General features: G+C 45.5%; 1 protein-coding gene across 4 annotated transcripts in view; it reads left to right on the forward strand.

The window, feature by feature from the left end:
- The window catches only part of ABCC4 (ATP binding cassette subfamily C member 4), a 242767-nt gene that overhangs the window by 43065 nt on the left and 185878 nt on the right, over window positions 1-13824 (forward strand). For all 4 annotated transcript variants that reach the window (XM_053564121.1, XM_053564118.1, XM_053564120.1 and 1 more), the window contains exons 2-4: window positions 2233-2343; window positions 2863-2983; window positions 13244-13468. In XM_053564121.1, coding sequence (XP_053420096.1) covers window positions 2233-2343; window positions 2863-2983; window positions 13244-13468 — 457 coding nt within the window. The remainder of the gene's footprint in view (window positions 1-2232; window positions 2344-2862; window positions 2984-13243; window positions 13469-13824) is intronic.

Here is a 13824-nt window from a genome sequence, read left to right on the forward strand (position 1 = left end):
GTGAGTTTTGATGCCACAGCATTCTACCTGGGGTGACAAAATGAGACTGTCTCAAAAAAAAAAAAATTATCATTTAAATGATTCATAATGGATAATGACAATTTTTTTTTTTGTAGAGACAGAGTCTCACCTTACCGCCCTTGGTAGAGTTCCATAGCGTCACACAGCTCACAGCAACCTCCAACTCCAGGGCCCAGGCGATTCTCCTGCCTCAGCCTCCCGAGTAGCTGGGACCACAGGCGAATTTTATTTTTTTTAATTAGAATCTCCTTATTAGAGATCTCTATAACATCTCTCTCTCTCTCCCCCCCTTTTTTTTTTTTCTTAAGTGACAGAGTCTCTTTGTCGCCCTCAGTAGAGTACTCTGGTGTCACAGCTCACAGCAACCTTCAACTCTTGGGCTTAGGCGATTCTCTTGCCTCAGCCTCCTGAGTAGCTGGGACTACAGGCGCCCGCCACAAAGCCCGGCTATTTTTTGTTGCAGTTTGTTTGAGACCGGGTTCGAACCCGCCACCCTCGGCATATGGGGCCAGCACCCTACCCACTGAGCCACAGGCGCCGCCCAGATAATGACAATTTTAATTTTTTTATATGAAAAGAATTCCTAAATATTTGAATGAAGTTTTTTGTGTTCTGCACAGTTACTGTTATAAATCATTCACAATGATTTATAGAGAGGCAATTTAAGATTATATAAATATCTCATCAAACTGTCAGCCATTAATTTTAGCTTCCATCGAAAAATTTCTTTTCTTTTTTTTTTTTTTTTTTTTTTTAGAGACGGAGTTTCACTTTGTTGCCCTCGTTAGAGTGCAGTGCAGTCACAGCTCACAGCAACCTCCAGCTCTTGGGCTTAGGTGATTCTCTTGCCTCAGCCTCCTGAGTAGCTGGGACTACAGGCACCTGCCACAAAGCCCGGCTATTTTTTTGTTATAGTTTGGCTGGGGCCGGATTTGAACCCTCCACCCTCGGTATATGGGGCTGGCACCCTACTCACGGAGCCACAGGCTCTGTCCCCATTGAAAAATTTCTTACCCGTTGTTCCTTCTCTGAGAGCTTCCCCCATTGTCCCACACTGTTTTTGTCTCAGTAAGGATTCATGGATTCTTTTCTTATTCAATAGATTATGACTCACTGCTATCATTATTTGTTTTTAATGTTTAATTTACCCCAGATTTGTCTAGTGGGACCCCTTCAAGCTGGCTCCATTTTCCATCCTCATGATTCTTTGAATATCTCCTTATTTTATGGCACAAGAAGATATTCATGGCTCACTTTGTACTTTCTCTGCCCCAGCCTTAGAATCAGCTATTTCTTCAAGGAGCCCTTTTGGGGGGACAATGGTACTAGAAACCAAGATCTGGCCACCAGTGTGCTCATCACAGCTGCCAAGGTGTCATTGTTTCTAGGGCCTGTCATTGGACAGAGCTAGGAAGAGAGAAAGAGAGAACATTTAATTTATTTTTGTAGGTCTATACATTTCAAATGTAAGTTTAGGCTGGGTGTGGTGGCTAATGCCTGTAATCTCAACATTTTGACAGGCCAAGTCAAGACGATCACTTGAGGCCAACCAAGACTTAAAGGCCAGTGTGTGCAATGTGGTGAGATGCCCATCTCTATTGAACAAAAAAAAAAGCCAGTTGTGGTGCCTTGAGCCCTTAGTCCCAGCTACTTGGGAGGCTAAATCAAGTGGATCCCTTCAGCCCAGGATCTCAAGGCTTCAATGAGCTCTGATAGAGCCACTGCCCTCCAAACTGGGAGACAGAACAAGACACTGTTTTTAAAAGAAAACAAAAAAATAACAGGGCCGGGCGCTGTGGTTCACTCCTGGAATCCTAGCACTCTGGGAGGCCGAGGCAGGTGGATTGCCTGAACTCTAAGGTTCAAGACCAGCCTGAGCAAGTACAAGACCCCATCTCTAAAACGTAGCCAGGGATTGTGGCGGGCGCCTGTAGTCTCAGCTACTCAGGAGGCTGAGGCAAGAGAATGGCTTGAGCCTAAGAGTTTGAGGTTGTTGTGAGATACGATGCCACAGCACTCTACTGAGGGAGGCAAAGTGAGACTCTGTCTCAAAAAAAAAAAAAAACAGCAAAAAGTAGATTTAATATGTACCTCTAATATGTATCAATAAAAACTTAAGTTTTTATAAGACCCACGGAGTAGGATTCTACTTCAATGCAGATGTGTAATTTCGAATATATGTCACTCTCCTTTTGTCTTAATTTTTGACAGGTGGCTCAATCCCTTGTTTAAGATTGGTTATAAACGGAGATTAGAAGAAGATGACATGTACTCAGTGCTTCCTGAAGATCGCTCCAAGTACCTCGGAGAAGAGCTGCAAGGGTAAACGAGAGGCAGTGAGGGGAAGGAAGGGTGAGGGAGCGGGAGAGTCCTCCGTGCGTCTGGGATGGGTGCCACCTTCCTGGCCCAGCCTTCCATGGCGCCCTCCTGCAGCCCACATCCCCTAACTTTCCTCGAACATTCACCTCTTGTCAGGCTGTCCCCGTGCAGCGCGCCTTTGTGGCCTGGGGGAAACCTGTGTTGCCTGTGCCAGAGTCCTGGAGGTGGCATCACTGAGGAAGGTGTCTGGCTTGGGTGTTCTGTTAACGATACTGCAAACCCAGCCAGGCTTGGCAGGAGCTTGTTTCCTGAGCCTGGAGCCTTCTCCTCAAGGCCTGTTTTTCTGATGCTACAGATTCTGTAGCACATAATCTCTGAGGAGCCCTGTGAGCGATTAGCCGGCATTTATGGGATGGCCATAAAATGCCCTGTCTGCAATGCTCATCTGTGACCCTGCCACCTCCCCGTTTTACCCTGTGGCAGAGTACACTCTGACTGAACCCAGCTTTTTACTTATTGTAGGTTCTGGGACAAAGAAGTTTTAAGAGCCGAGGATAATGCACAGAAGCCTTCTTTAACAAAAGCAATCATAAAGTGTTACTGGAAGTCCTATTTAGTTTTGGGAATTTTTGCATTTATTGAGGTAAAGTCTTTTATGTATGGGGAATTGTTTTTCATTATGTTTTAGTGCATGGAGTAAACCTGCCTGCTATTGATCACTATTGATATAGATGGGGAGCCGAGGGGAGAATGAGCTAGATGGGGTTTGAATGTATATTAAGGTCTGAGGATAAAGCCTGTCTAGGAAGTGGGGTTTAGTTCAGCAGTTCTTTTCATCTGGGTAAATACTTAGGTCACTGAATCTCAAGGGTATTATTATTATTTTTTTTAAAGTAATTAAAATACAGAGTTGTGGAAGGATAGTACTAAAAAGAATAGACATTTTATACTCTGCTAGGACAGTGTTGAGGCTCTGTAAATGTTATAAATGCTAACAAACAAACATTCTTGATGAAACAAGGATCTTACAACCTTAGGGCGTATGTGCCCTGTGGTTTGGAGGAAGTGAACTTGGATCAGAGCCCAGAATAATATAAGACATTTGACAGGTGCTCAACAAATAATTGTTAACTTAGCCATGCCAAATGACTAAGAAGGTATTGTCACCTCTCGTCTTCCAGGGAAACAAATTTGTGGGGGTGGGGGGCCCAAAGGTTGGAGCTGGCCAAGTGCCTACAAGCTGCCTTTTTTGTGTAGGCCTAGTGTTCTCTTTTGAGACAGAGCCTCAAGCTGTCATCCTGGATAGAGTGCCATGGTATCACAGCTCACAGCGACCTCCAACTCCTGGGCTCAAGCGATTCTCCTGCCTCCACCTCCCAAGTAGCTGGGATTACAGGCGCCCACCACAATGCCCGGCTATTTTTTGGTTGTAGCCGTCATTGTTGTTTGGTGGGCCAGGGCTGGATTCGAACCTGCCAGCTCTGGTGTATGTGGCTGGCACCTTAACCGCTTGAGCCACAGGCGCCGAGCCGGGCCAAGTGTTACCCCCTCTGTGAAGGAGGTCCGACTGTGCTGGGAATCCCAGGGAATGCGCATACCACCTGGTCTGTGAACTTGGTTGTTCTAGTGGATTGCTCCTGGGAAGCAAGAGTCTTGGTGCCTGGCATTGCAAAGAGTACAGAAGTGAATGTTTAGTGGAAAATCAAGGTGGGAAGCCGGGAGGGCCATGAGCTCCATGGCCTTGAATAGTCCTCCAGTGTGACAGTGCCCTGCCCAGGGGCATGGTGCCAGGCAGCCTCCCTGTCTGTCTGTGGCCTGCTGGAGGGAGGCTGAAAATCCAGCTGGGGTGGCGTGTGGTCTCGGTGGTGTGTTAGTGCTCCTTAGGGACGTGGTGGTCCTGCGAGCATGAGTGAAGCAGGGTTAGAAGTTGCCATTGCTATGAAAGGGTGGCTTTAAATGCAGCAGCTGGGGAGCTGTCACAGTGCATTTTGTTGGGGGTGAGGTACGTGGGCCAGTGGGTTTGCATGTGGGAGGTGGAGCTTGTGGTTAACGTGCTCTGTTTATGGGGGTGGGCACCTTGGGCAGTGGGGAGGACGGTAGGTGAGCTCTGCCCTGGGGCCCTGTGGAAAACCAGGGGAATGTGTCAGCAGAGATCTGGGTGGTCCAGGGGGTGGATGTTCTCACTGGTGACAAAGGTGTGTTGGCTGCGGTGCCACAGGGGGGGGTGACACCTTTGAGCGGGCACCTGCCTGCCTGTATCCACTGCGGCTTTGTGAATAGCAAGATGGCAGTGCGGACTGACTGCTGGCATTGACTTCTGACCTGGGGGCGGGAGAGGGTACAGACACCCTTCAGGCTCTCCTGGCTCATCTCTTGCCTGTGCCTGGGTGTCCTAGTGATAGTGTTTCTACGTGGTCACCATAAGTCTCAGTTTGAAATGAATAGGGTGACAAGCTTCTGTGGTTGTGGCCACTGTGGGTGGGATTTCCTGGCCAGATACAGCTGTGTAATTGTGGAGAGCAGAGCTCTCCGGATTCTGCATGTCAGTGGCTGTGCACCCTCGCTGTGTGCCTGTGGCCCATGCCAGGTGACTGGTCAGGTGTGGGTGGGTATGAGCAGCCCACATAGGCAGGTGTTGGGTCATCTCTTGGGGACGGGCTCCCCTCTGCTACCCCTGCTTCTCTGCTTTCCCTTTTGTTACCAGCTGCTTCCATTGAAAACTGATTATATTAAAGGAACTTAGCCAGAGGTCGTCCCTGCCATCAGGGACTGCCAGAAACCTGGGCTGGGGTCTGTTACCCCAAGAAAGTGATGAGATCTCATCTCATGAGGAGCTGTGGGTCTTGCTGGGCTAGCTTTTGGGAGAAGTAGGCACAGAAGTAGAGGCTGCAGAGAGTGGACTTTCTGCTGAGAGAGGACAGTCCCCTCTACAGCGTTGGGAGCATTGACGTCAACGCTGGCTAGCCCTGGCAATACTTACTGCTGGGGGTGGGCAGGGTCTAGGGAGGCCAGGACTGAGGAGGACATAAAATGGGTGCAGCTGGCAGAGTGCTGGCCTGCCCTTCAGGAGGCTGCTTGTCGGGCAGTCATGGCAGAAGGGTGGGGAGTAGAGTGCCTGGCACAAGTGAGGGCTCCGACTCGGTAGGAGCAGTGGTGCTTCTGTAAGAGTAGTTGTAGGAAGTACTTGACAAACGCTGGGTGCCAGGAACTTCTGAAAGCACTTTGTATATAATACTATGTTGGCTGACTCAGGTTTGGTAGAAGGTATGCTGCTACTCCTGCTTTTGAGAAGAGGATGCTCTGTGCCAAGTAGTCACCTTGAGTGCCCAGGGCCACAGAAAACCGAAGTGGCCTAGCTCGGAGCCAGCCTCAGGTACTCTGACTTACTCTAACCATCCTATGACTGATAAGCTGTTCAGTGACATCTTGAGAACTTTGCCTTCAGGGTCTCAGGTCTTCAGGGTTTCTTGAACTTGGTTTAGGATTAGTAAATCAGATGCTTAGAGCTCCCTGGAGCTTCCCGTGGCTGTGGGGCTTGTAAATTAGGGTAGACTGCAGGTTACCATGTCCCCTGTGGGCAGAAAATCAGTGCTATGCTGTAAAGCAGCTGAGACGCTGGCCAGGTGAGAGCCTCGAGGTGCATTGGGATGAACCAGGAGCCTTCTGGAAAGGTGTCCCACATGGATGAGACATGGCTGCCCTGTTGACTCAAGTTCTTAAACATCCTGGAGGTGAAGACACCATTCTGTTCTGTCCCCTTGGATGGATGGGGGAAGGTTATTGTCTTTGACGGTGATGACACTATGCCCTGGGCAGCAGTCGAGCTCTGTGTTTTTGCTCTTGGAGAACACTTGGTCTCCTACTGAGCAGTTGCATCTCTACACTTTTAGAGGGCTCGGATTGTGGAGTGCACATGTGTTTGCTTGACAAGATGAGGAGTCCTGGTCAGTCACCAGTCTGGAGGCTGCTCTTCTCATGTCTGAACACAGCTTCCCATTTGCAGGCTGGGCACCAGGCGTCAGGTATCAGGACAGCAGCTTGGGTGGGGCAGGCTTCACATACAGTGCTCGTGGCAGGTCCACCTGATGGTGCAGTGAAGCCTGGGTTTTTCCCAAGAGAGTGCTTGCTTGTTGGTGCTGCGTTCAGACCAATATCTTGGTGGTTTATGATGTAAAGTCAGACAGTAGCTGATTATTCTCTAGGTGATCATGGTGACTAGCAGATGGTGTTCATTTTAACTTTATGTCTTGCACCTAATAACTGGTAGAATTTACATTTTAACACAGTGAAATTCAGGTAGCTAAGTATCATCCCAGCTCAACTACAGATAAACCTTGGATTCCCCCTCCAACCCCCGCCGCGGTGAACCTTGAATTCCAGTAGACATACTCTTGCTTTCCCAGACTTGCCTTTTGACCCTCTGCTGTTTGGAGAGAAGTTAGAAATAACTTACGATGGTGAAGGTAGTGGGTGTCTCTCACATTTTAAAAGTCATCTCAGGTGCTGTTTTGGGTTTCCAACCATTAAAGCTAGTTAGTGAGTTAGCATGAATGTTATTTTCTTAATTGATTTTCTCGAGCAGTTTTTCATTTTGTCATCTTGTATCTGTGCTGCTTGTTGGTCTTTGTATTTTAGGTAGTGGAAGATTTAAGCCCAGTGTGCCTTGTTTTGTAAAAGGCAGACATTCCCATTATGACCTTCAGGCCTTTTAAATCTGGTGTATGCGATACCTGTGAAGTTTATCTATGCCTCTCTAGCCATAGACTAGCGGGGCCTTCCTTGGGTACTAAGGTGGCAACAGAAGAAGCAGGGTGACATGAGTTTTGCAGGGGAGGCTTTGAGGTTGGGATTTTAAGGTGCTGTAGTGCAAACTTCTGTCCTTTTAGAACTGACGGATGGTTGCAGGACTTGGAGAAACAAGTACTAGTCTCATGGTGAACAGGTGCTGTAGCCAGTGCTAATTGGAACACAACAGCCTGTGAGTTCCCAGCACGCCTCTCCCCTAAGTGCACCTCTGCTGAGACTGGGATGGGACTGAAGCGAGTCTCCACCCCTGGGAGCCCCGAGGGAGGAGTGTGGCGGCCTCTGCGTGGGCCAGTCCACCGCACCGGCTGCTTCTTGGCATCGTCCCCAAAGCCTTTTCTTTGTATGTTGAGGTGATTTTTTGTTTGTTTGTTTTAAATAACTCCAGCTCTGCATTTCTCAGTCAACTCTTAGACATAAGGGGCAAGGTTCGTGTGGTGTTTTCTTTCTTAGGTTTTTAAGATTTCTAAAAATACAAAAATAGAAAAGCATACTAAGCCAGTTTTCTCTACTCCTAAGCCAGTTTCAGGAATTACCAATTCATGACCAGTCTTGATTCATTTGAAATCCTGGTCACCACCCCCACCAAATTGTTTTGAAGCAGTTCCTAGACATCACATCATTTTATCTATAAGTATTTTAGTATGTGTCTTTTAAAAGATAAGAAATCTTTGCCCTTTATGATCACAGTAATCACTATGCATACACATTTACACTAATTTTAGTATCATAAATATCTAGCCAATGTTCACCTTTTTGTGTCTTTCTTGGAGACAAGAGTCTTCCTCTGTCACCCTGGGTAGAGTGCCTTCGCGTCATCACAGCTCACAGCAATCTCAAATTCTTTGGCTCAAGCAATCATCTCGCCTCTACCTCCTGAGTAGCTGGGACTACAGTCACTTACCACCATGTCCAGCTAGTTTATCTATTTTTAGGAGAGACGGGGTCTGGGTTTTGCTCAGGCTGGTCTTAAATTCCTGAGCTCAGGCAATCCACCCAGCTCGGCCTCCCAAAATGCTAGGATCACAGTCGCGAGCCACCACACCTGGCCTATATCTTGTTGATATAGGATGATATATCTATATCCACCCCACCCCATTTAATTGAAGAAATCACATTGCTTGTCCTGTCAAGGTTTCACAGTCTAGATTGGGCTGATTGCATCCACACACCCCACCTCCAGGTCATTTAACATGTTCTCCCGGTACCAGAAGTTGGTAGTTAGATCAGGGAACTTGATCTGATTCACAGATTTTTTTCCCCTCCCCTTTTGACAGGAGTACGTCGCAGGTCAGGTTTTGTCCCATCATTACAAGGGCCTCAACATAGATCAGGTTGTCTTCTGTGAGCATATGATGTTTGGAACTATTTATCATTGTTATGTAAGAAGCATTAATTCATCAGAGTTTGCAAAATGGAGATATTCTTATTTTTTCATTGATTAGCTGAAATATTTCCATAAAGAGAAATTTTGCTGTTTAGTTTCCCAAGGTGCAGTACACATAGGAAAGGCAAGAGAAATTATTAATTTTGTTACTTTAAAAACCAGTTTTTTTTTTTTTTTTCCCCAGTTTTTACTAAGACCCGTTCTCTAGCATTTTCCTCTGGGGCTAAAGAATTTGTTTGTTTTTGGACACACAAATGACTTGTGTTAAAAAGAGTTTTGTTATTTGTTTTTATGAGTATCAGTATGAGCTAATATATTTAAATACTTCTGAGGTGCTTCGGTCTATTCCAGTTACTATCCTGATACCAGACTTGGGCCATCTTTGGCCATCTTTGGCCAGTGGGAGTCTTATTGAGGTTGGGTCCTGAGTCTTGTGCACAGGCCCCAGTAGTCTTCGCTAGCTTTCTGCTGTGAGAAAATGTTGTGGGCTTGTCTCGAACAGTTTCTACCCCAGCTGTGGAGTCAACCATTTCTCTAGGCAGCCCTGACTCTTTCTCATGGGAAATGCTACCTGGACACTGTATTCTGGGCCCAGAGGTGCGTATTGCTGCAGGATTGGTTAGATTTTTTTTTTTTTTTTTGGCAAAGCCAAAGAATGTAGATGTGTTTAAAGACAAAGATATCCTGGGTGGCCCCTGTGGCTCATAGGAGTAAGGTGCCAGCCCCATATGCCAGACGTGGCAGGTTCAAACCCAGCCCTGGCCAAAAAAAAGACAAAGATATTCTGAGTGCATGTGGGTGTTTCCAAAACAGGTTCATAATACCATCGTTTTTCCTTTATCTCTCTACTCTTAACGTCTGTTTCCTTTTTCCTCCCTTCATCTGTTCTTTTCTCCCATGCCTACTCCCAGGTCTCATGATGTCAACATACTTAATCCTTTGGTCTACCTTGCAGTATCAACACTGTCTCCCATAGTATGACTTCTGCACATGATTGAATATTTTCTTTTTGTTTTTATTTTTACTTTCTGCAGTTCATATTATCCTCCACAGAGATTGCATTTTCAAATTATTTCAGTTAAAACCACTTTCAGTAGTTCCTTTTTGTGTGTGGTTATCCCAACAACCGGATGGGTATGTATATATTTAGGGCCATTTGTTTTGCTTTACACTCAAGTTCTAGGAATTGCTTTTTAAAAATTACACTATGTACATAATTGTGTATAATGTTTTTATGGCTCCAAATTCAAATCTCCAGAAGTTGTTTTTAAAGAAGGCTATTGTCCTTTGTCCCTTTTACTTTGTTTCATCCTTTCATTTTGTAAATGTGGTCTTTTCTGAACATGGACTTTCCCCTACTGTGTGAAGGGAGGGTCTTAGTTTTATCATTGAATCCTCGGGATCACATTTTCCTAAGGACTTTTCTTAGAAGTGTGCTGTATAGCAGCAGCTCTGATAAAACCCTGGGTGGTTTTTGTGGTTTACAGCAGGTCCCTAGCCCCTCTAGACTTTGACTCAGGGATGTGCAGGAGAGGAGGATAGCTTCACCCATCTGGAGTTTGTTTCTGCAGTCCAGAATCTTCCAGCACTTCAGAATCTTCAGGCCCCACTCCAATCAATTGAATCTACATCTGGGGGATGGGAATTATGGGCAGTGAGTGCTTTAACCTCCTGGTGATTCTAACACACAGTCAGGACAAAGACCACTGATTCTGAGGAATTTAGGCTTATCTGGAATCTTCATGGTTATTATTTCCTCAGATTGTAACTGTTTTTCTAAGTTTTTTTTTTTTTTTTTTTTCTTGAGACAGAGTCTCACTACGTAGGCCTCAGTAAAGTGCTGTGGTGTCATAGCTCACAGCAACCTCAAATTCTTGGGCTTAAGAGATTCTCTTGCCTCAGCCTCCTATGTAGCTGGGACTACAGGTGCCCACCACAATGCCTAGCTATTTTTTTGTTGTAGTTGCCATTGTTGTTTGATAGGCCCAGTGTATGTGGCTGGCACCCTAGCCACTGAGCTACAGGCACTGAGCCTGTTTTTCTTTCTTATTTCTGGATCTTTCTCAACTCTGTCTTTATCGCCTGTTCCCTCATTCTTAAAACTGTTCATTCATTTTCCGTATCTGCTCACTTCTGCTTGTCTTTTTCATACAATCGCGTTTTTCTTTGCTAGCATCTTTTCTGTGTTGTCCTTCCTCCTCACACATCAGGTCTTGGGCAAGGAGTGTCTCTAGTGCCTGGGGGGATACGGTAGAGGCCCTGTGCTCACTGGGGACCATTTAGCTTGGAGCCATGGAATTTGTTACTCCAAAAAGCAAGGATGGGGCTCAAATGACATGAGGCTGAGTACCGAATACTCCGTTGGGAAGCATCTGCCTTCTAATACTCTGAGGCTCTGGTAGGACCTTGAACTGTGGCTATGGGGGTGTATCCTGTTGGACTGTTAAAAGTCCCTCGTGGTTTCACAGTTGCGCGTTCCTGTGAAGGAGTAGGGACAATATTCTCAGTTTGTGGAAAGGCTTTCCACTAGGTATCCAAGATGAAGGTTTTATGTGAGTGACCTTAATCTTGTTACTGTTACCAGAAAGTTTAAATTTAGTTAGTTGTAAGTTTGATCATGAGTGTTCTCCTTATTTCATTTCTCACTCTTGGAGGGTTCGGTGCAGGAAGGTGTGGGCCGCAAACCAGCATCACTCATGACTGAGCCCGTTGGCTGGACTGGATTATTTAATGCCATCTCTCAGCAGGAGATTTTAGTCAGTTAGGTGGTAGTGACCTGCCTGCATTTTGCACTCTTTTTAGCTGGACTTGGAAGTCTTATCACTCTTCCTTTCTGTCTGAATCACACCCATGTAAGACTAAAATGAAGAACTGTGTAATACGCAACAGGGACTCCCAGAGACCATCAGAAGTTTCAGGGAAGTGCAGGAAGGCACGAGTTACTCCTGGGCCTCTGGCTGATTGCCCAGGTTTGCACGCTGCCAACCTGGGTGCCCGTGGCTGCTCCTGCGCTGGGGCTGCCTTTGTACACTGGCATTCTTGCTTCTCTGTGTAAGCCTCCGTCCACATTTTCATCTCAGTAACCCTAAACAGTCCATGGTGGCCCATGGTAGAGGGGTTCTTCCATGAAATCTTTATACGTCTCGGGGTGAATGTTCGGGCGTGCTGGAAGTATAACAGCAAGCCTCTGTGCTGCGTCCTCGGTGTCTGATCATATTACTCAGAACTCTTCAACTAAGTAGTAGTTTCTTCCGTATAATAGGTGAAAACTTCCATGACCTCACAGAAGGCAGTGTGGTTGGAGAAGCCTGAGAGTTTGTGTGTGCCTGTATGTGTCCAGTGAGAAAGGAGCATTGGGATTTAATATCCTAACCCATCTGAGGGTCAAGAGATGTGTGTAAATACCTTAATTGGGCACTAGTTGGTTGGGAAGAAAATGTGTGTGTGTTTTGTTTCATTTTGGTTTTCATCGATTCTCTTTCCCTCACTTCAGATAGATAGAAAACAGCTGTCAAGGGCAAACCAGTAAAGTGTTGACCATGTCTCCACTAATAAAAGGGAAAGCTTATTTCAAAGGTGAATTCTTGAACGATCTCCAACTGTTCGACATTTTGTTTCTTTGAGAAGATGGGAGGAAATGATAGTGAGGGCCTGTGTGTTTACTTCTGGTGATTTGGATTGTTTGGTTTTCTTTGGTGGGGAGGATAGTCCCTTACTAGGGGTTCCCAGGGAGAGGAAGTAGGTTTGGGGATGGAGTAACCGTTTGGTGGGCAGGGCCACGTGGCCTGTTGTATGCCATGGTGTAAGCAGGAGTTTGCTGCTTCCTTACCTCTAGTTTTGGGGAATAAAATTGCTTTTCCTAAGTACATCTTATTCAGAAGATAAGTCACCAGATCTCCCTGTTCACTGGCATGGGATTTTAATTTTTGCCCTGGGAAACAGGTGATCATTAATATTGCTGCAAAATCAGAACCTCCAACATGCGCCTGATAGCCAACCACTGATGATGACGTCTTTTTAGCAAACTCCTGCTGCGCTTAATTTTTGACTCCAGAATACTGGAGCCCCAGTGGCAGTCGTACTTAGTACATTTCAGCTTCTAGAAGGTAGAAACGTGTTTATGCAATGTCCTCTGTGGCCAACAGATTGGGGATTCCTTTTGGAATATTCCAACAGAAGCTGGACTTGGTTCCCTAGGATCTACTGAAATGTGGGGTTTGGGATCCTGAAGATTGGAGGATTCTCTTTTCTTACCTGTGTTTATGCCACTATCTCAATTCATAAAGTCTCTTAAAGGACAAGGAGATGGCAAGAGTGTTTCTCCCTGCAGTGAACCTTAACTGTCGTTAGGACTGGGATATCAAGAGTACAGAGGAAATGGTCAGAGTGAGGGCTGGGCTGTCCATATGAAAGCAAATTCCTTATCCTTGTTTGGCCATTCCCCCCACCCCCCCCATTCTCCGTAGACCATGTCTTATTTGGTAGTTTGCCATGTAAGTTTTAAAGTACTGTTTGTAATATTTATTGAGTATTCACAGTGCCCCAAGCACAATGTACTAAAGCTTATTATCTTTTAACCTACAATTTTGACTTCAGGTTAAAACTGTTCTTTGTCAAAATACCTTTTAGATATGCTAATAAAAGTGAAGCTTGTGCTAAGAAAAATTAGTATGATTTGTATGTCTAATTAAGGTATTTTTTTTCTTCTTTTAGGAAGGCACCAGAGTAATTCAGCCTGTATTTTTGGGGAAAATGATTAATTATTTTGAAAATTATGATCCCACGGATACTGTGGCTTTGCACACAGCTTATGCCTATGCCACAGGACTGACTATCTGCGCGCTGATTTTGGCCATACTGCACCACTTATATTTTTATCACGTTCAGTGTGCTGGGATGAGGTTAAGAGTAGCCATGTGCCATATGATTTATCGGAAGGTAAGTGACATTCAGCATCAATTGTGTACCTTACCAGAAAGCATCAGAAGTTTTGGGGAAAGTTTTATGTAAATTAAAAATTATGTAAATAGAATCATTTAAACTACAGGTGATTGTTGTCTGGCATTTGGGCTGCGTGCAGGTTGTTTGAGGCCTGTTTTGCTTTGGGATATGGCAGAAAGTATTCACGGCCCTTGTTTTTACTTATTAGCTTTAATTGGTGTTTGTGTATTTAATGTGTAGCCTAAGACAACTCTTATACTTCCAATATATGGTAGACAGGAAAAAAGGTTGGACACCCCCATGTAAACTTTACTAAGTAAACTTGCTATTTGCATCAACTTAATTTTCTTTTC

This window comes from Nycticebus coucang, chromosome 15 (assembly GCF_027406575.1).
Source record: "Nycticebus coucang isolate mNycCou1 chromosome 15, mNycCou1.pri, whole genome shotgun sequence".
Classification (NCBI taxonomy): domain Eukaryota; kingdom Metazoa; phylum Chordata; class Mammalia; order Primates; family Lorisidae; genus Nycticebus; species Nycticebus coucang.